We start from the raw sequence: 22,096 nt of genomic DNA, 5'->3' as shown, positions 1-22,096 counted from the left end.
TATAGGCAAACTCATTTTAGGTTTTTTTTCTTCTTTCTTTTGTCTTCATTTTTTAATTTGTACTTTTTGATTTTAGTTTTTCTTGAGCCTTTATTTTTGAATTTTAAATCTCTTCTTGAATTACATTTATTTATTTATTAAAGCTGGATAGTCTTACCTCTAATAATTATTGTCTATCAATACTTTGATCTTTAACATTTTCACACTATAAGCCTAGCTTGTAGAAAGATAAACTTTCCTGAAAACAGAAAGTACACTGACAAATTATATAAAACTGAACAATTAAATAGATTAGACTTGATGCAAATAGGGACAATCTGTTTCAATCATAAAATTCCACAAATTCTGGTTCATCCGTGGCATTTCTTTTTGATTTGCATTTATTTTATTACTGATAGAATCAATAATACTTACATTGCAATGTGTAGCCTAATTAATTGTTTGAATATAATTCAATTGCTCCATATTTGTTTCTATTTTTTAATTTACCACAGACCCATGGTGTATTTGTTTTTCCAGATCATATGTTATAGCATATGATTTGTTTTTAGACAAAAAAAAATCCCATAATTATCCCACAATTATTTTTTGCAGTATTTATTTATGTATTTATTTACTTATTTGTTGGTCTTTCTTAGGTCTCAAACCGCTTGGCTGACCACTAACAACAACCATATGTTTTTAGGGCCACTGTGGTCCAGGGCCCCTGCTTTGGGCGGCCCTGCTGATTCAGGCGGATAGGGAGCAGGAGGAGGAGGAGTGTGTGTGTGTGTGTGTGTGTGTTTGTCGGCAGACAGTCAGTCAGAAGGACCGGAGTCCCAGCGGCAGTTTAGGAGAGTCTAAGCGGGGAAATCTACGTCCAATACGGGAGAACTCACAAGGGGGAATCCGCGATGAGTTGGGGAACGGAGCTATGGGTATGTTGAAACTCTTTAAATTGTTTTTGTGTCTCACTGTTCGGCTTGTTTGCTTTGTGTTTTGGTCCCGTCAACACACCGACTGTTGTGAAACCGAGTGGAAGAAAGGTGCCGTGTTACCTTTTTAGCTTTGTGTGAAAAGGCGAACGGCTAACATGAGCGCTAGCTGGCCGGCTGCGCTGTTAGCCGGCGAGGCTAAAGCTAAAGCTAGTCCGCGGTGGGTGCACCTTAACGGCTGTGACAGCGGCGGAACAATAGGCAGGACCGCAGACACATGGGCACGACAGCCGGGGCGGGGGTCACGCTGCCTTCTCCGCCCGGTTACTTATCAACTAAAACAACACATACGCTGCCGAAATGGTGTTTTTGTTTAACTGGCAGGTCACGAAGTTGTATCTTGATGTTTTTCTGAGTGTCACACCCTGTTTGAAAGAAGAAGAAGCTGCTGGCAGGGACTCCCGGTAGCAGGGTGGAGAATCCGGGTCGAGACCCCGTCCTGTTCGGTCTGCTTAAAATGAACCTGAACTTCGCAGGCGTTTGTTTCACTCACAGATGGGCATAGCATGCCTCTTTGTTGCCAGTTATCCAGCCTTTTGTCTTAACTTCCATGTGATTAGAAGGGACACATGTTAATATAATTCACCTCCCAACGCCTGCACTGCCTTTTAGCCATTATTATAACTGGAGTAGCTAAAAACAAGTCAGTCATATTGGATTTTATTACTTACATCACTTAAACATGAGCTGCTGCTGCTGCTGCTGCTGCTCTTTGTCAGTACAGTAGATATCTGTGAGTGAACAGGCTGCTTTTACATCAGCTCCTGGGATCAAATAGGATGTTATAATGTGGGTTATTTGCATGTTGCTGCATGAATTTAATTTATTGGATATTTGTTTGAATAAGAGGCATAGCTGACATACTGATTTTTTTGGGGTGTTGGCCATCACAAGCTGTTGTAACCAGAGAGGCAACCAGCAGCATCCAGTGTGTGTGTGTGTGTGTGTGTGTGTGTGTGTGTGTGTGTGTGTGTGGAGAGAGAGAGAGAGAGAGAGAGAGAGAGAGAGGAGGGGGTACTTCACCCTCCCTGAGATGATACTCCTCCGGCTGACCTCAGTGGTTATTATCTGCAGTTTAATATAAGCTAATTTTTTGCTTGCTCAGCCCCCAAATGTAACATGACCATGCTGCTACAGACAAAGAGATAACTGTTTGCTTGTCTGTTCAAAAGGATCATGAAGTTTTTTTTTTTTTGTTTTTTTTTTAACACATAGACACAGATGTGATTTGTCAGGATTTCAGTGGTTATTTTGGATCTTCCCATTCATATCATCCATTCAGTTTTTCTTCCTTTTCTACACCGGCATTTGTTTTGTGAAGTACCAAGTATAGAGAATGATCAGCTGTCTCAGTTTGTGTTCCCAGTTAGACAGACGGAGAGACTGGCTAGTGAACGTGGGTTTAAGACTGGAAGAGACATGCAAATGTTATTGACTGAATATATTAGAGCCTGATTTAAAGGTGTGAATTTGGTTTGAGTCGATTTTCTTATCAGAAAAAAGATTAGATAATACTTTCCTGTTTCTAGATGCTGCTACTGTTTGATTCAGTTGCATTAAGGTATAAGAATGATCATACCAAGAAAACTATTTAAATTGGTCCTCAGTAGGGTTGCAACTCACTACTTACTGCTACCTTTTTTATCAGCAAATTAATTAATCCGCTAATTGTTTCAGCAGTGTTTGTGAAACTATATCTAAAAAAACACAAGCAGTAGGGCATCAATCCAGCCATATGTCAGTATGTCTTTGATCGGTAAAGCTCAGTATCACATACAATTTCTTGATGTAGGGCATAAGAAAAGAAACACTGGGAAGAAATTCAAGATTACGGGAAAATGATTAATATCAAGTTTTAACAGTTGGTGGAAATACTGCTGACACAGTTTAATTAACAGCAGGATTTAAAAAAAAAAAAGTTAAAAATGTAGAAAATCCACCATCAGAAGCCCCAGTGAAATTAATTCAAGGAATGACCTTAGTAAAAATAACTTAAAATTGAAATGTTAACATATTCCTTTCCTCTCTCGTTTAACCTGTTATGGTTCATCTCTGCATCGCCTTTTCGTCAGCCCTGCAGCAAAGCAAACGATGATCTGCTGAGTGGGGACGCTTGCTGACAGACCGTCATAATCCCCTCAATCCACTGATGAGATTAATGTGTTGGCTGTCTGATGTCAGATTACACATGATTGGCTGCTTGATGTCAGATTACGGATTACCGTCCGCACGATGGGATGTAAAAGTGTTGATTGGCTGTTGTGTTTTAGAGATGACTTACTGTCTAATGTCAGGCATTTTGCATTACTTCTGTCTTATTTCAAAGGTAATAAATGCCTGGCTGTCTGATCTCAAATGACACATGATTTGCTGTCCAATAGCAGAGAGATTACAGTTGTTGGCCAAATACCATTAACATGCCTATTTAGGTAATTGGTTGTCCCATGTATAATGTTGACGGCTGCACTGACTCAGCCATCATCAGATTGAATGTTTTCAGATTGCTTGTTTTATTGGACCAACAGTCCAAAACTCAAATATATCTGATGAACTGTCATATAAAATAAAGAAAAGCGGCCAATCTCCGCATTTTAGGAGCTAGAACCAGCTCATTTTGGCATCTTGTGACCCCTTAAAATCAAGCTATGTCTACTGCCAGCCCCTAAATATTGTGTTGTGATCAATTCATACAAAAAGTAATGCTTTCCTGTGTTTTATTTGAATAATTTTGACAAGCTTAGAGGGTTAGTTGAAATTCTAAAAACCGAAACACAGTTTCATGTAGCAGAAATATGCCTTTTCTTCTCTCCTATCTCTTGATCATCTTGTTAGCCCTCAGATTTTTCTCACAACCCCCAAATAATTATTTAATCAACAAACTATTTCATCTCTAAATTCCATCAGTAGGTGTTTCTTACATTTTAAAAACAGCACTATATTAATAAAAAGCATCTAGCACGCAATGCAGCATTATTGTGTTTAGTGAAGCTTGGTGCCTTTGCTTTTGCCCTGCGTTCTGGCTCTAACCCAGGTCTTTGAGACATTACAAAGCGAGCGAGGAACATCCTATTACTGTGCTGGCTTCCTGCCCTCCGAGACACACACATAAAGTAGGAAGTGTTGGTCTGAATTAAAGCTCTGTGTGCGTTCTGTGTGTGCGCTTAGTGCCCGGATGCTGCCATGCTGTGCTCTGGTCTGTCTGGTTGAGGTGAGCCGGAGGCCAGCGGAGTGGTGCAGCCAAGTCTGACTGAAGGACAAGAGGCTGACGGGCAGTCGTCTCCACTGATCGGCCAAACTCAAAGACAAGGATAAGGGGATAAAGGCTGGGAAGGTAGAGGACAGAGGACAGGCTTTGAACGGCTGGCTAGACTCTTGATTTGACTTTGAAGTCTGTCAGCTGTTAAATGGAGAAGAGACACAGACCAATTGTGGAAACTCAGATTCAGTTAGCAGCAGTGAGCAGGTTTTTTACCATCTTGCAGATCATGGGGTCACAAGAGTTTGTTTTTCCTTCCTTTGTGTATTGTGTGGATTTTGAAAAGGCTTATTACGGCATTCCCCCAGGTGTTCTATGGGAGTTCAGTTGGAGAACGGGATACCAGGGTTATATTTGAATCATTTGATACATGGAGCAGGGTGGTTGTTTGTATTCTTGGCATCAGGTGGCTGTGGTACTCAGACAAGGATGCTCGATATCCCCACTCCTGTTTGTGATATTTATAGATGTAGCCTGTAGTATAACAAGGTCTGGAGTAATCCCAGACCGCAGGGGTAGCATCTCTGCTGCTTTCACATTATGTTGTCTTGCCTTATGGGAGTATCATCTCAGATTTGGATGAGGAATGCTTTTGAATATTAAAGATATATTTGGATGTGTTTTTGTTGCTGATGCTAAAGTATGTAAAAGTAAAGTCTTCATGTGCATTCTCTGTGTTTAACTGAGTTTAGTTTAGTGGTGATTGATTGTTTAGTCAATCATTAGAAAATTAACTTGCAGTTATTACTTTTTAAAATAATTTCACAAGCAAAAATGTCAAACGTTCACTGGTTTCGGATTCTCATATATCAGAATATGTTAATTTTCTCAGTTTAATAGAACTGTAAATACTTTTGAGTTTTGGACAACTGGTCAGACAAAACAAGCAATTTAACAGTGTCCTCTTTGAGTTCTCTAATTTGACTTTTTCCACTTTTTTCTGGCATTTAAAATAAATAAACAGGAAGTAAATTCTTCAATGGGTCAGGCTATACTCATTGGCGTTTTATCTGAAAGCCTCCTTAATTTTTTTCCATGGCCTTCCACTGTTCTCTGGTCAGTGAATCAGGTCTGAGCATTGCCCAGAGTTTCCTCATTTACATATGTAGCACACAACAGGGGATTGTCCATGTCAGAAACGTTCTCGCCTACTGGAAATATTCTGTTTGATATAGGCAAGGGGTAGTCTGAGTGGGCGGAAGTTCGCTGCATAGATCAGCCTCTCATTGGGTGGAACGAGCCACCGCTGAAGTCCCGCCCTACCACCTCCGTGGGTGGAACGAGCCACCGCTGAAGTCCCGCCCTACCACCTCCGGTTGTGCAAATCCAACCGTTTTCAACACGTCCTTTACTAACTTTTGCGGTGTTTGATGTTGTGGGGATGTAGCCATTTTTCTGCCATGGTTCGCGTCCTGTAGGCGATATTTTTGTGGACGTGTTACACCAAGACCTGTTTCCCCCCGGCAATATTTTTGCAAGCCCACCATTGCTGTGGCACCGCCCAGAACGATTAGTTGAAAGAAATACAAGCAGCCGGGGCGTTTTTTTCTCCAATCTTAAAGTGAGAGTTGGCCCAGCCAGACCTTTCTTTTCTTGAGAAAGGTCTGGTGAGCGAGACTAGGCAAGGGGTGGCACCTGGGTGGAGCGTGCAGGAAGCAGGCCATGATGTGGATTACACTGTGGTAACATATACACCATTAGTAATTTGGTGAAAAACAACAGAGTATCTTGTCATTCCTTTATTTTGTCTGACGATTTCAGCTTCGGCTCTTACCAACGTTAGTTCCCCAATCTCGTCATCTCTCCAGTTAGACATATTCACTGGCTTCTTTGGGTAAATTACCCTTCTTCCTCACCATCCAATGTTTGTATTCTTCTGGTTATGCACGAGCCGCATGATAAAAGCGTCATCAGCACGCCCACTCACTTGCTGTGAATTCTCCGGACAATGACCACCTCTATTCCCACAAGGGCTTGGACATGACGTGGATTTTGTATTAGGGAGCTTGCAGGGTAAAGTCTATTAAATGTCTGATCCAACTGATTCGGACATTTGCATCCTCACAAACAGCCCCTCCAGGTAATGTCTAGATAATTTGAGGTTTGCAGTGCATGTGAGAGAGGGGCTTTTGACACCTTTGGCTGTTGATGCTGTTCCCATATTTGTCCTGATGTTCACAGGCAGCTGCTGTTTTCCGCTTTCGTTGTTCATTCAGACCTTGCCCAGTATCCTTACCATGAATTAATTATTGAAAGTAGAGATAAATCAACGGTAAAATGGTCATTTGCAGCTCTATGTCATTGGCTTCAGAGTATGAGAGAGTTAGTTTTATGTGGGCCCCACCAATGCAGACTGAATGATCACAGAGTGAGTCCTGGTCCACCATTTGTTGTATCTTTTCATTGGCTTGTGGATCTGTGGCAGTGGAAGCTCTTATGAGAGGGTTTCTGTTGTTTTAGTAGGGCAGTAGTCTGGTTCTTAGCAGGTCACAGCAGGTGTGAATGAAGTCATGTTGAAGCTGAGGGCACTGGCCTGGACACGACAAGCTGTTATATCCAGTCCAGCCAAGCTTTTCAACACATTGTGTGTATGTGGAGGGGTGTTTTTGTAGGTGTGATCGAGAAAACATGTTTTCAGTCCTGGGTGTGTGACAGTGATTGTTAAAGCCCACATTACTTTGTACATGTCCTGTGTGTGAGGGTGGATGTCTTTCTTAATTAACAAAATTGTGCAAACACACATCTCCAGGAGACGGTTAGGAAGATGGAGGGAGACGAAGGAGGTGTGAGAGAAGAATGGAGGAGAAGAAAGCCTATGAAGAGGAAGGGAGGGAGGAGGTTTAATGATAGGAGAGAAGGCAGATATTTTTATATGGTGGGAGGAGGTGAGTTGATGAAGGCCTATGCACTGAGAGTCAAGTTTAGTTTACAGACATAATGGATTAAATGAAACTTTAATGATCCCAATGGGGAATTGGCTGTTGCAACAGTAACAGGATACATCAAGAATGAATGAGCTGTCAGTCAGAGTAGAGCAAAATGAGTTTAGAAGTATAAACAGATCCGAACATTAACAGTGGGTGCAAAACAGCAGCAGAAGCTATTGAACCACCTCCCCTCTCAGCCACCGTTCTTTTTCTCCGTGTCCGTGTCCATTTAAATATAATTTTTAACAGGGTTGTATTGATAAATTGATCTGATTGAATATATCGATTCAGTGATCAGCAAGCCAACATTATAGATGCAAAGTGAAACCATCAATGCATATCATCATCTCAAAGATGAAGTGAAATTCCCATGGTACGTCTGTGTCACCCAGGACTGGGCTGGGTATCGGTACTCGTTACCTTTTAAGGAGGTACCTGGTATTACCAAGTGTCGTTTTTAGGCCAGGGGTCTGGTGACATTGAGTGTGGTGTATTTGATGGAGTTAGCGTGCAGAGATGCCACCAAAACATTTGAAATTATGGCTACTGTAAAACTTCAATTAAAAGCTGAGCCCTAATGAAATGCTGAGTCCTTTTTTTCCCTCTGATGCGCTGTCTGTCTGAGCTAGATCAATTCAATTATGTTTAATTAAATATAAGCCTGTTTAGTTCAGTGATTGAAGCAAATGAAAGCCCAGACTATTAATTAAAGTTGTATGGTATAATGCTGGCCACTCCAGTCACATTGTGAAGTACTCAATTTGTATTGGTATCACCCAGCCTCTGTCACCCAAGCAGCAACCTCTGAGGCTGAAAAATTAAGCTGGACTGGAAGTGCTAAAAACCTGTGTACATTTTATTAAGGCCCAAATTTATGCATATTTAAGGGCGTGGCTGCTTGAGTGACAGGCTGTCTGTGAGGCATAGCTACAGTCTATGAGTCAGAGCCATCCCTTGCTCTTCCATAGCTCCAGCCTGTCATTCAAATAAGGTCACTTGCTTAAAAAACCCAAGATGGCAACAGCCAAAATGCTGACAGCGAGGCTTTCAAATGGCAGTCCACAAACCAATTGGTGACGTCACGGGAGCTATGCCTATTATTTATACAGTTTATGGTGTCACCATTTCCATCCAAGCTCACGTCCTTCCTAAACACTGAATCAGTGCCAGTGGCCTAGCATCAGGCAGATGCAATGACAAGCAGCCAAGAAAAAGACAACACGGATATTTACAGATGCCATTTCATATCAGTCGCAGGCCCCTCAATTGAATTGAATCGAAATGGTTTTGCGGCAGATTTTGTGATGTCAACAAATATCGCATAGTTGTCAAAAGAATTGATCGTATCGTGATGAATCTTGTTATTTACACCCTTAATATCTAATAACTGAAACGCCTGATTGGCTAGTGATAGAGATGATTTGACACGATTCAATAGTTGCAGGGCTGTTTTTGGCCTGAATGCCCACATAGACCTCTTGCCAGCACGATGTGGGCATGTACAGACTGTGCTTGATTGATTTCTTACTTTTGTGATAGCTTTGTTGCAGCTGTTGGGCTGAGACAAGTCACCCTTGAAGTGATATTGATACCTATGAAGTGCTTCATTCAATACCCATATGTGAATGATGTAGCGTGCAGGCATACTGTTGAACGTTTTGTGGCATCTCGGCACGCTCAACAACCAACCAAAAGGATCGAATGCAGGTATCGTTTGACTGGAGACATTTTAATATGACTTGGTACTGGGTTATTTTACACCTGTGGGCAGCTCACAGTTAATAATCAATATGTTGTTTCGTTTTGGCAAGTAATCGTAGCCTACCCTGTAGCCCAGATGCAATTTTTATAATGTTTCTATGTGATAGTGAGATGCAGATATTCTCAACAATCTAATCAGAATCTGATGAATTGTGTTGACCGTATCACAGATGACATGTTGACAAACAAAGGAGGCAGTGACAAATGAGGCAATTAACTAGCTAAAGGAAGAAATTAATCATAGAGCAACCAATCCACAGTCTTCTGAATTGATTTATTTCATACTATGGGAGTAGTACTAAAACACACTCACAAACCCTTCTTCCACATGCCTTTCTGCTCTGTTTTTTCCCCCCACTGCTGCTCTCCTCTCTCTCCCTTTCTCTCTTCCTGCCTCTCATCCTCCCATCGCTCCCTGTCCTCCCCCTGGATGCAGTCACAGCTGTATCCACCCAGCCAGCTGTTTGGCAGACAAGCTCTTCTTGGATTCAGACACCATCACACCTGTATGTCTTGCAGTGACCCTGAATAAACCTGTTTCCTGTCAGTCTAAATGGGTCAACATTTGTTATATGACCTGGCTTTGTGAACATCCTTCCAATCAGGCCTTATTGTTGGCTTGAAGCTGCTTTTCTTTGGTATTAAAAGGGTGTACACAAGTGTCTATACTGTAGGATTACTGTATGGTCTCGGTTTTCTACCTGCAGGGTTACTTACGAGATTATGTCATGAAACTTCACAAAGCATCTGGTGGAAGCTGTGTTATTCTTTCCCCTAGAGAAAGGGAGTAAAAAAAGTCTGGCCTATTTTTAGATTTCTGACTTGTGACAGATATCTGTTGCACATATTTTTAACTTTTGTTTCACAGTGTTTCCTCACACTACTCATAAAAGTTAAATTAAATGCACTGTTTACAATTTTTATCTATTATTGCAACATATTATAATTTCTTTCCAGGAAGTCAAAACTGAATCACCAGAGACGGAAACAGTTCCAGACGTCTCAGATTCATGACTTGTCTCAATGCAGGGCTTTGGTCAGAGCTGCAGCTGCATTCACTGTTTGCTGGCTTCTAGGAGTCAGTCTGTCTGTCAACTGTTTATTAGTCAGTTACTTTATTAGCCAGTGGATAAAAATGCAGGCTTTAGGACACGTGGAAAATTGGATGATGTCGGGAATTTTTCTGGTGAATTTTTCCTAGATCTCCAACCCAGTCATTACACTAAGCCTCTGCTGGATGGCTGTCTGCTGTCAATCTAAGGCCTGCTTGTGTAACATGCTCACAGACAGTAGTAGTGATTGCATTTCCCTTTTGTTAGCCTTTTTTTATTGACTGCAAAACCCAGTAGTTTCAGACATATTTAAATTAATGTACATGGGTTGGGCAGTATCACAATATGACGATTTTTCTCATATCCTATGGTAACTTTGTATTCCTTTGTTAATCTGGTCGTATTAGGCCATTGTTGGATTATTACATCTATCTAAATCGCTGAATTAGCTGAACACAAAAATTCCTGTCTGGTCATCTTTGAAATCAACAATTTCTCAGTAGATTTACCAGAATATTTACTGTATCACAATATACAGTGTATCAATATCACAATATGATATTGGATATACTGGGATAGAAATCAGCCACCCTATGTTTTTAGTTTGAAATAAATAAAAATGAATCCAGCCACCAGGATTTTTGTAGCTGTTTAAGGCTAATTTTATGGCCCCTAATTAGAGTCCCCATGCATCTAAAAGCTGTTGTGCACCAAAACACTGTCTACAGCATAGTTATAGGCTTTTAAGAATTCTCATTCGTGCAATTTAGTGTCAGTGATATAAATGACTATAGAGCTAAAACTAGTAGTAGTATTTTAATTAAGTGATAACTCATTTGACAGAAAATAAAATGAGCAAGTATTTTTGTAATTGATGAATTGACTGAGCCATTTTTTAAGCAAAAAGGCCAAATATTCTCAAATTGTCACTTTTCACTTGTCAGTATTATAAACAGTACAGTATATAAACCACAGCCATTGGAGGGGAAAATTATTAGCGCCACAATATGCAACCAAGGGCCAAAACGCTAACAAAATGCTCGTAGTTTGCTAAAAACATTAGATATTAGCAGGTTAAGGGATTATTTTAGCACCATATGTCTGCCGAAGAGGAAAAGTTACACTGACAAACCTAATATTGTCGGTCTATCTCAGTGTCCCCTCTTCTTACTTTGCTTGCCGTGGAGAAATGATCACACTAAATGGCCAGTAGTGACATACTACTTGATCAAATCATAAGGTAAGATCATCATTTAAGATAATATAGGTCAAAGCCCGGCATCAATAGCTAGGTTAGCATCCATCTCTACAGTTTGTCTGGCCAAATTAGCAAAATGCTTGCTGCATGTAGGTATACTGACTGTCAGGGTCCTCCAGTTTTCCCATATCTTCCCGCTGATGCCTCACATCTTATTGCTTTAAAGCTCAGTTTTTCAGTTGGGATACTTGTAAAAACTTAGATTATTTACCATGGTAGTAGTGCACTCCACCACATCATTTTGCTCACAGGGCTATTTTACACTGAGCAGCAGTGGGACGTTCTTTTAGTCCCGACTCTGAACCCTGTAGTAAACCTACAACAACTTGTTGGGTTGGTGACGTTGAAGCGAGATGTCCTCCAGCTGATGTCCTTTGGCTGCTGTGTACTAAACACATAAGCTGCCTGCCAAACCTGCTCACCTCAGCTGCATTGATGCTATCTGCTCTGTGGACGGACATGATACCAAATTACTTAGTGACATCCTGGCTCAAAGACAGAACACCTTCAGTGAGATAACATAAAGAGGCTTACTCAAGACGAAGCTGTTATTGTGCTGCACAGTGTCCTCTGATTGTTGGTTCAGTTCCATGTTTAGTGATCTGGTTCTCTGTCTCTATAGCACCACCACTTCCCTTAGCTACCAATGTTAGAGCATGGAGAATAAATCAAGCATCAATGAATGAAGCACCTTTTTGTTCCTCGTTTGTGTGTGTGTCTCCATGTGAGTAACGACCAGCGGATGTGTTTGCTATGTGACGATAAACCATTAGCTGTTCTTATCCCATCGTAGAGTTGATAATTGCACCTCTCCCTTCCTCTCCGTCCCATCAGCGCCAACACTCTTCATCCCCCCTCAACAAACCCTGACTCATCTCCCTCAGGATCAGGCAGAATTCTCCAACACAGAGGCTTTTTATGTAGGAGTTTCCCACAGGCCAAGATAGTGTGTTTTAAAATGGTTTAATGTCATGGACCCTTAAATAGTCTTTAGTGATGAGGAGCTGCTGTTTGTCAAAGGTTTCTCCCAGGGACCACATATGGGAGGATACTTTGTTTTTGTTTGAGTTGAACTGGATTTAATGATGGTGAGAGTGAAACCTTATAACTAGGATAACTAAAGAATGCATCCTATCCCGAGATACCCTCTTATACCCTATTAAAAAGTCTCACAATTCTTCTGACCCTAGCTGGCAAGATAGTGGTGAAGTTTGTGAAGTGAAGTGTTAAGTAAGGGATACTGTTGTATATAATTTTCTAAAGCATGGAATGCACTCAACAAGAACTTGATAGAAATTATGAATTTCACACCCCTTTTAATTCAGCTGAGGGTAAAAGTTAATTATTTACCCTGGAAGTAGTACATACAACAACATAATCCTAACTTCAGATCGATTCACTAGCTTTTCCATGGGCTTTCACCCACATCTTACAGTCTTCAGCAGTTTAGAGCTGCAACTCACAATTATTTTAGTCAGTTTCTTTTGAAATTTGGTTATTCCCCTAGTCTATAAAAAAGTTGAAATGACCATCAGTTTCCCAAAGAGATATTTTGAAATGTGTTTGACTAAAAGACCAAAGCAAAGAAAAAAAAAATCCAGTTTACAATGATGTAAATAAGACAGAGGCAGTAAATCCCAATATTTCAGAAGCTGGAACCAGCTGACACATGGCATTGTTGCGTTATAGATAACAATTTAGCGATAATCAAAATTGTTGTTGAAAAAACTGATGTCTATCCACTCAGCCATCAGAAGACTATTTTTTTTTTGCACTAGCTTGGTTTGACCCCTTAAAAGATATAGTGAAAAACTAGAATTCTCTAAAATCTCCTGTGACTGCAGATGCATATCAGCCCCACATGGGGTCATGACCTCAAGGTCCCTATTTGTCTTTTGACTATGGACTTCCAGGAACCATCTTAAGGGTTCTTGATGGCCCCACCCCCTTGTGCTGAGGTAGCAATCCGCACTGTGTACAAAAGCAATTTTACGATGCTGCCTTATCGGATAGCAGCATCTATTTGTGGTGCATTTTTCTGCTGTTGCTGATGGTTGATTAGTGTATGTATGGGAAACACTGGCTTTTGGCAGAAATTTTCCACAATGCACAAACCATAAATACAGACATCATGTGCAAAAAGGATCTATATACATGGGATAATGGTAACTAGGACAGCCCCACCCCCTTCTTTTCTCTGTCCGTCTCCCTCCCTGTCCGACACACAGCCTGTTTGCATACGAGGAAACAATGTTAATTCTAGCACCAGAGGAGTTTTCCCAGGCTGTTTGTTTGGCCGATGAAGTTGCAAAACCCAATAAAACTGCTCTGTGCTCCTCATTTGCACACACACACACACACACACACACACACACACACACACTACTAGCTGCTCAGCATGGAGGGTTTCTGGTTACCTAGGTAACCTGTGTATGAAGTACACTGTGTAACCCCCCGGTTGCCGTGGGTACCCCAGACCATAATATATCAGGTAGTTAGAGTGCAGCATAAAGGATATTAACACACTGAGCTGCAGGCTGCCTCTGAGCTGGTTTGTTGTCATCACAGAAATAGAAATAATAAGAGGACAACAGACAGTGAAATGTTTGCAGTTGTCATTTGACTAGTTCAGAGGAAATTGGATATTGTTGTTAGGTGTTATATTGACAACATACGTCAGAGGGGCCATAAAGTGCGTTACACTCACTAGTTTGAGAACTCCATTTTGACCTACTGCACACTAAGCTGATGTTTTCCTTGTGTCTGTCTCCTGTTGATGCTCATCATGTATCCTGGGCCTGTAATCAACAGAGATAGACGGTACTCCTTGCTGCGTACAACGCCACTGCTCGTTTGGTCATTACCGCAAAACCCAGGGATTCAAGTTCTCCATCGCTATGGCGGATTTCCGTCATTTGCAGATCATATGAGTATTTATTATTGCATTAGAGAACAGCAGCAATGGTCATGTGTTACGTGTGTAAAGGTGCTGAAATCTCAAAGTTTTATATATTGTGCTATTAGTGTAGCAGGCGTCAAGTATGATTTAGAAATTGCTGATGGGATATATGACTTGGCTGCAGCGTGCTTTAATCCCTGAAAACCTCACTTCAGTGAGTTTGCTACTTGATGCATATCAGTTTATATGGAAGTTAGCCAACTACAACAGCACTGGTACACGTGTGGCCACCGCTGTAAATATTCTGCTGTGTTGATTTGAATGGGAATGTCCATTCTGATCTCTATTTCTGTGGTTGTCCCTCTTGTTTATCAGAGACAAAGACAGATTTTTGTCTTTTAAGTAAATAAAGAGATTGAAGTGTGAAGTATTTACTATCCCTTTCTGAGAATTGTTTTGCCTCCAGTGCTTGAATTGGCCAACTATAAAATTGCAGAGTCTTGAGGAAAGAAATCTTTCACAACAAGGTGACAACAATAGTCTCAAACAGGATTCAGATTTCTACACTGAACTTATTTAAACCCACTTTATGACTCACTATTGTCTCCCAAAGCTGTTTTTAACAAACACCACTTTGTTTTTCTAGTCTAGCCGAGCCATTGTTCATTTAAACCCTCTCAGTGTTAACAAATTGTTACTCATGAGTATCCAACAGAAACACTGACACATTATGAGTTCATGCTTGTGGCTGAAGCAGCAGTATCTAATTTTGATTCTAGTTACGATAGCAGCACTAGCTAGAATAATTTCTTTACTGTAATAAAAAATCAAACTAGCTACATGCCATAATATACTATGTCAATTTTCAGTTATAATTTTAATAGTAACAGCACTAAATGGCCCACTTAACCCAGTTCCAGACAATCCCAGCTCAAACACTGTGTCAGTAGCAGTGAAGCAGTAGCGTTTACTACTCCCAGGTTCTGACCTCCTATCATATATTAGTCATATGATATGGAGTTAATGTTTAACCCACATGATACACAGCAGAGAACACTGTGCTGGCCAGTATTTGTTCTCTGCTTATAAACATGCAGACAGCAGAGGAAAAAATGAAATCATGCACGTCGTAGACTGTGCAGAAGATTCTCTGTCAGCATGTCACATGATAAGGTCAGCCATGTTTAGTTACTCCCTACAGGAAGTAAAAGGGCATTTCTCTGAATCTACATGCTTATTTATACAGTGGTTAAGACTTATCTGAGTGAATGTTTCCACTGAATGCAGGCAGTTTGTGAGTTAATGCAAGCTATTTAAAGGGAATTTCCGCTGGATATAAGGGAACATTGTAGGGAATATTCCATTCCATATACATAGGGATAAAGGGGCACTTTTGGATGGATTTTTTTTCCCAATTAACACAAATATTTAAAACTAGATTTATAGTTATTTGTAATGTGCCATCTATTGAAAACATACTTTATATGAAACTCTATTCAATAGAAGCTGCTTAGCATAAAGTCTAGAAAAGGCAAGGAACAGCTAGCCTGGCTCTGTACAAAGTAACAAAATCTGCCTACTGGCACCTCTAAAGCTCATGAATCAACACATGATATGATCTAGTTTGTTTTATCGACACAACTTGGCATTTTAACAGGTTTTGTATGTAGCAGTTTCCCTGTCTCCAGTCCTTCTGCTAAGCTAAGATAACTGGCTCCTGGCTGTAGATGTATATGTAGTGGACAGAGGAAAGTAAATAAGCATATTCCCACATCTCGGCCTGGCCGGGGCCTTGTGTATTGAGGCAGTGGTATGATCTGTCTGGAGTATACCCAGTCACTTTACATATTTAAATTATTTAGTTTGACCTAGCCCTTGCCGTTGCTGTGTTAGTCACCAGTTAGGCTACAAGTAAATTATTTTTTTTTCTCACATAAATTACAGATTTGCGACTGTCAGTGCTGAATAGACTAAAATTGATGTGATGTGTTCATTGCCTAAAAATAGTGCCAGCTGTCAGCACCCAAACCAAGTGTCATAGCCCACAGTCAACCGCACTAACCAGCATGGACACTGTGAGAAGGTGCCAGGGTCAACACACACACACTCACACACAACTGGGAGCCTCATGCCAAACCCAGGCTGTGATTAGGGCACTTGAGTCAGCGGTGAGATAAATCAGAGGTCCTGTGGCTTTTTTTCCCAGAGATGAATGAGCTGTTTGTGTGTGTGTGTGTACACAGGCATGCACATATGGTCTGATGACACAGCTCAATGGATTGTTGCACAGATACAGTAATCATCACATCCTGCTGTTTCATATTGGACACACACACAGGAAACACTGTGGTTAATACTGCGGACAACCACTGAAACTGATTGTGTGTGTGTGTGTGTGTGTGTGTGTGTGTGTGTGTGTGTGCGCGCGCGCCCCTTTTACACAGTCTGTTCAAGGCAGGAATGTTCCGCCTTTATTCTGCCGTTCTGCTCTGTATAATACATACGAACATGGAATGGGGGCATTTTTTATCCACAGCTACGCCGGCAACGGAGGTAGTTACATAGCTGAATCGATGTCTGTGTAAAAGTGGAACCATCACACTAGACGCTGACTCTGTTGTGTTGCACATTGTACCTGTTTTGCTCACAGAGTGCCTGCATACTAAAAAAAACCACACACAGGGGTAGCATTTTGCTGCCATTGTTTGGTTCAGTGTAGGAAAATTAAAGCGAGTGTATGGATCCAAAATATGTGGATCTGTTAAGCTCCAACAGTTTTCAATTCTTATAATTTTGTTTTTCTTCCTTTGTAAAGAGTTATGTCGAAAACAAATTTTACAATACAGCTTTGCACACTTGCTCTTTTTTTATGGAATTGGTTGGTTTTTAATGCAGTTTCAATTTTATGAGACTTTCATGGATGTATGTTTTATGTTACAATAACGTCTTTTGAATCTTGAATCTTGAAACATTTAGGCAGCAAATTTTTAACTTTTTAGTTGGGGCTGACAGTTGGTGTTTCCCATTTTCCACATTTCCCATGTCAACAGTACCGAAACATTAAACAAAATCTTTAAGTCAAGCTTTTTTGGTGATGGATGTGTGTTGTTCTCTTTTTGTGTAGCTAAAGCTCTTTCTGATGCTCTGAGCTAACCTGAAGCTAAAGCATCCATCACTGGCCTCAGTGTGTCAACAGCTGACCGCATGCAGTGTTTATTAAAGACGAATCCGCAGGCTATTAAGGTTGTTGACTCAAATAGTTGTGTCATGGTCGATGTTGAATTAATGTGGTAATGTATACTGGCGCTGTAACTGTATAGCCTTGTTACTCGTGTATGAGCTGGAGTGAGACTGGCTGCTGATGGGTGCTGTCTGGTCTTTGAAGTTTTACTATCATGTCTCAGAACTGTCAGGCTGGAGGAATCTTAGATGGCAGAGGTTCAGAGTGAGCCACTGTCATCCTTTACAGTTCTAGACCTCCATAATCGAGCATAAAACAAAAATATGGATTATTGATGCTTTATATTGCAATGTGTCTATGTTAAGGTTTGTATTGTAGCAATGTTGGTATGTTTATGTTTATGTTTATTTTACTTAAGAAGGCACAGTGCACATTAATGTGTTCCCCTTCAAAAAAGTTACATCCATGACCCTTCAAGTGGACAAAAATGTCCATTTTCTAGAAACTTTTGTAGTGTCCTAGAAAAGGTCACGGGGGGTGATTTTTTGCATGGGGGTGTCATTCTGGGTGAAATTTCAAAATCCCAACTTTCAGCATGAAAATCCATTATTTGACCCTGTAATGCATTTTTATCCTATCCATGACCCTTCAAGTGGACAAAAATGTCCATTTTCTAGAAAGTGTCCAACAAAAGGTCACAAGTGGGGTGATTTTTGTCAAGGGGGTTCATTTTGGGTTAAATTCCGAAAATCCCAACTTTCAGCATGAAAATCCATTATTTGAACCTGTAATGCATTTTTATCCCATCCATGACCCTTCATCTGTCATTTAGCCATTTGTATTGTTAATGGGATAAAAATGCATTACAGGGTCAAATAATGGATTTTCATGCTGAAAGTTGGGATTTTCAAATTTAACCCAGAATGACACCCCCATGCAAAAAAATCACCCCCTATGACCTTTTGTTGGACACTTTATAGAAAATGGACATTTTTGTCCACTTGTGGACATGTAAGATTTGTTTTTTTCATTGATATAAAAATTAATATAAAATACAGGCACATAGAATAACATAAAATGATGGCAAATCTGGTTAGCCCAGATTGTCCTGAAAAAAAACAAGATATAGCATGTGTGTGTAGCCTTTATAATGACTGTGATATGAGCTTAAAAGTAAAGGCAGTAAAAATACCCCAATTATGAACGGTACCCAACCCTAATAAGCACGGATAAAAGCGAATTGATGGCATGTCCATTGAAAGGCAGATAAACATATATAGAAAGCACATAAGCTCAGAGCAAATACATAACCACAGACAAAAGCACATAAGCTCAGAGCAAGTACATAACCACAGACAAAAGCACATAACAAGCACATAGCAGAAACAGCAAGATTTAAAGCCTGTTAATAAAGTAACCTAACCATATAACAAAAACATTAAAACACTTACTAAGTAGAACATAAAACATAATACAGACCAAAACACACAGCCAAGAAGAGGCACACAAATGCACAAAGCAAATCACATAAACAAAGTCCACAGCACATGAGCACAATTAGCAAGACAGTGAGAGAACGTACTATACAGAGCACCTAAGTCCTAAAATATATTATGAAAAATGAGGACATAGCCACTAATTCAGATCATGATAACAGGTTTGATTGTCCAGTAACCACTGTTTTATTGATTTGGAGAATGAGTTAAGAGAGGTGACGTTCCTGAGTTCTATGGGTACAGTGTTCCAGGTGTGTGCTGCTCGATAGGAAAAGGCTGACTGCCCAAAGGCACTCTTCCTGTATGGTATTTTACAATCCCCCCTGGAAGTAGATCCTGAGCATGCCAGGCCGTGAAGACTCTTATATACAAGTAGAATATCGGCAAATTTGATCATATTTTCCCAAAATTTTGCAATGATGATATGAATTTGACTTCTTATCCAATGTTTTCAAAGCCTGTTTGTAAAGCCTTTCTACCGGTTTTAATGTAGTTTTGCCTGCCTGAGTCCAGCTGGTCAGACAAAAATTAATATGCGAAAGAATCATTGCATTGAAGTACAACTTTGAGGCCTCTGTCGTTAGGTTGCTCCTAATATGTCTGAAATTTGCCAAATTGAATTTGAGTCTGTTGACAACTTTTATAACTTGTGTTTTAAATGTGAGCTGTGAATCTAATACTATTCCCAGATATTTAAACTCGTGTACTACCGATAGTCTTGTCCCTGCTACTGTAACTTCTGGGTCTGGATCTCTATTTACAGACTTTGAGAAAAACATACATACAGTTTTGACATTCAGATGTAAGCAAGAGTTTGTTAACCAATCAGAAATATTGACCATTGAAGCAGATAACTCTTCTCCAGCTTGCTTCTTGTTTTTAGCATGTAAATATATGACCACATCATCCGCATACATCTGACAAGTTACAGTAGGTGGACAAGCTTCAGGTAGGTCATTAATAAACAAACTAAATAACAGAGGACCCAAAGTTGAACCCTGAGGTACACCGACATGATTATCAACCACCTGTGAGGTCACCTGATCCATGCGAACACATTGTTTTCTGTCTGTAAGATATGATTTTATCCATTTAATGACAGCAGAAGAAAAATTAAACTTTGATAACTTAACAATTAGAACCTCATGATTAACAGAATCAAAAGCTTTCTTTAAATCAAGGAAGACAGCCCCTACCACTCCCCCCTTGTCCAATTTAGTCTTAATATTTTCCAATAGAAAACAATTTGCTGTTTCAGTAGAATGAAATTTTCGAAATCCAAATTACATAGGATGCAATGAGAAGGGCATGGCGTTCAAATGTGATATTATTTGTTCAGAGATCCATTTTTCTGCGATTTTTGAAACTGCTGGAAGGCTACTAATCGGTCTATAATTACTAATGACCATATGGTCACCTGATTTAAACACTGGTGTAATTATTGCAGTTTTCCAAGCACTTGGAAACACTCCTTCATTAATGGACCAATTAACAATTTTTGCAATAGGAGAAATGAGTGCCTCCTTATGAGTTTTTATGAATACTGTGTCCATCCCATATACATCCTTTGCCCTTGAACAATTACGAGAGGAAATAATTCTGTCAACTTTAGAATTGGTCACTTCAGTAAAAATCAAAATGGGAGCATCAGTGTTTAGGGGAGTGGCAGGATAATTTGATCCAGAGAAATTCTGAGTTAATTTTTTTGTAGAAACAATAAAATAAGTATTAAATGCTGTTGCCACAGTGGTTGGATCATGAGTTACATTTCCCTCAATATTTAGTTCAATTGTTTTATTAATGGTATTAGATTTCCCTGTTAGTTTCTTTAAATTCTGACAGATTTCTTTGGCGTTTCCCTTTGCTTCACTAATAGCATTAATAAAAAATGTTGCTTTTGCCATTCGGAGCTCCTCAACAACCTTATTTCTAGGGATGCACCGAATATTCGGTAACCGTATATATTTGGACGAATATTGCAAAAAAACACACATTTGGTATTCGGTGGAATAAGTTAAAAGCAAGGCCGAATAATAGCGGTGTGTTTTGATAATGAAATCAAACAGTGTGCCTTGATGGGCGGAGTAAAATGTCGGCAGTGTGGCGATCCGTCCATCACTGCACTCGCATTTGCGACTAACAATAGTTTTGAGCGAGCAAAATAGGCTTAAATCATTCAGCATGCTGTGCGAGCAGCCTACAGATTTCAACCAGCAGCAGAAACGAAAGGCAAATCCCACCGATTGTGGGTTGAACGGGGGTCACAGACACAGACAGTAATGCATTCCTGTCAATTATGGCGGCCATCAGCTTACCGGGCGACGGAGAATTCGGCTCCAATAATATCCTTTTCTTGGCGTGTGGACTGCCCAGAAGTACCTGAACAGCCGAGCCAGCCGAACACAGGTATGTGACGTGTNATTTTGGTACCGTGACAACACTAATCTGGAGGGGGTTCATCTGCAAAAACTAATGAAAAACTAAACAACGATATTTGGTATTCGGTACTCGGTATTCGGCCAAGCGCTTAATATTATTCGGCTTCGGCCACAAATTTTCATTTCGGTGCATCCCTACTTATTTCTCAGTGTGATGAATAAACGTCCCTCATGTTCCATTTTATTCTTGAGAGACATCTTGAGAGCATGGTCCCTTTGTTTCATAAGTGACCGTATTTTTTCTTTTACCTGGTTTGCATTTCACTTTCTGCATAAAACTATGTATAGTTGTTTGAAGTTCAGCCATGAAGGAATTACAGTTATCATCCATACTTTTATGCACAAGGTGTTCATTCCAGTCTATTTCTTTAATTGCCTTTTCAAGATTGGTTAATTGTTTGTTCGGAATTTTATACTGTTCTATCTTCTTGTTTGCAAACAGATTAAATCTTCTTCTAGTGAGCTTTCTTACAATCAGAATCATATTATGGTCAGACAATCTTGTAACCAGATTATAAGATTTATTTATTCTTTCTGATCGATTAGTGAAAGCCAAATCGATGAGTGTTTTCTGAGGAACTAGTTATCCTTGTTGGTCCCTCGATAACCTGTTGGAAATCAAATTTACTTGTTACATATTTTAACTCTGTCCTTTTAGCTTTATCACTCCAGTTTATATCTCCTTGTTTGTATCACACTCTTTAATTAGGGAATTGAGTTTATCATAAAACACATTTTTGGCAGATGGTGGTCTATAAATTCCAATCATAGTAAACAACATTTGGGCTGAAAGAGTTAATTTGAGACCAACACATTCCAAGTCATTAATACAGGACCACTGAATTTGCTTACAA

At 40.0% G+C, this 22,096-nt stretch overlaps 1 protein-coding gene across 3 annotated transcripts in view; it reads left to right on the top strand.

Annotated features, from left to right (window-relative positions):
- The first annotated feature begins 765 nt into the window (after positions 1 to 765).
- The window catches only part of fnbp1l (formin binding protein 1-like), a 57,939-nt gene continuing 36,608 nt past the window's right edge, over positions 766 to 22,096 (top strand). For all 3 annotated transcript variants that reach the window (XM_050054677.1, XM_050054676.1, XM_050054675.1), the window contains exon 1: positions 766 to 917. In XM_050054677.1, coding sequence (XP_049910634.1) covers positions 894 to 917 — 24 coding nt within the window. In that variant the 5' untranslated portion in view covers positions 766 to 893. The remainder of the gene's footprint in view (positions 918 to 22,096) is intronic.

Source organism: Epinephelus moara, chromosome 10 (assembly GCF_006386435.1).
Source record: "Epinephelus moara isolate mb chromosome 10, YSFRI_EMoa_1.0, whole genome shotgun sequence".
In the NCBI taxonomy this organism is placed as follows: Eukaryota; Metazoa; Chordata; class Actinopteri; order Perciformes; family Serranidae; genus Epinephelus; species Epinephelus moara.
This window is presented reverse-complemented; position numbering and strand designations above follow the sequence as displayed.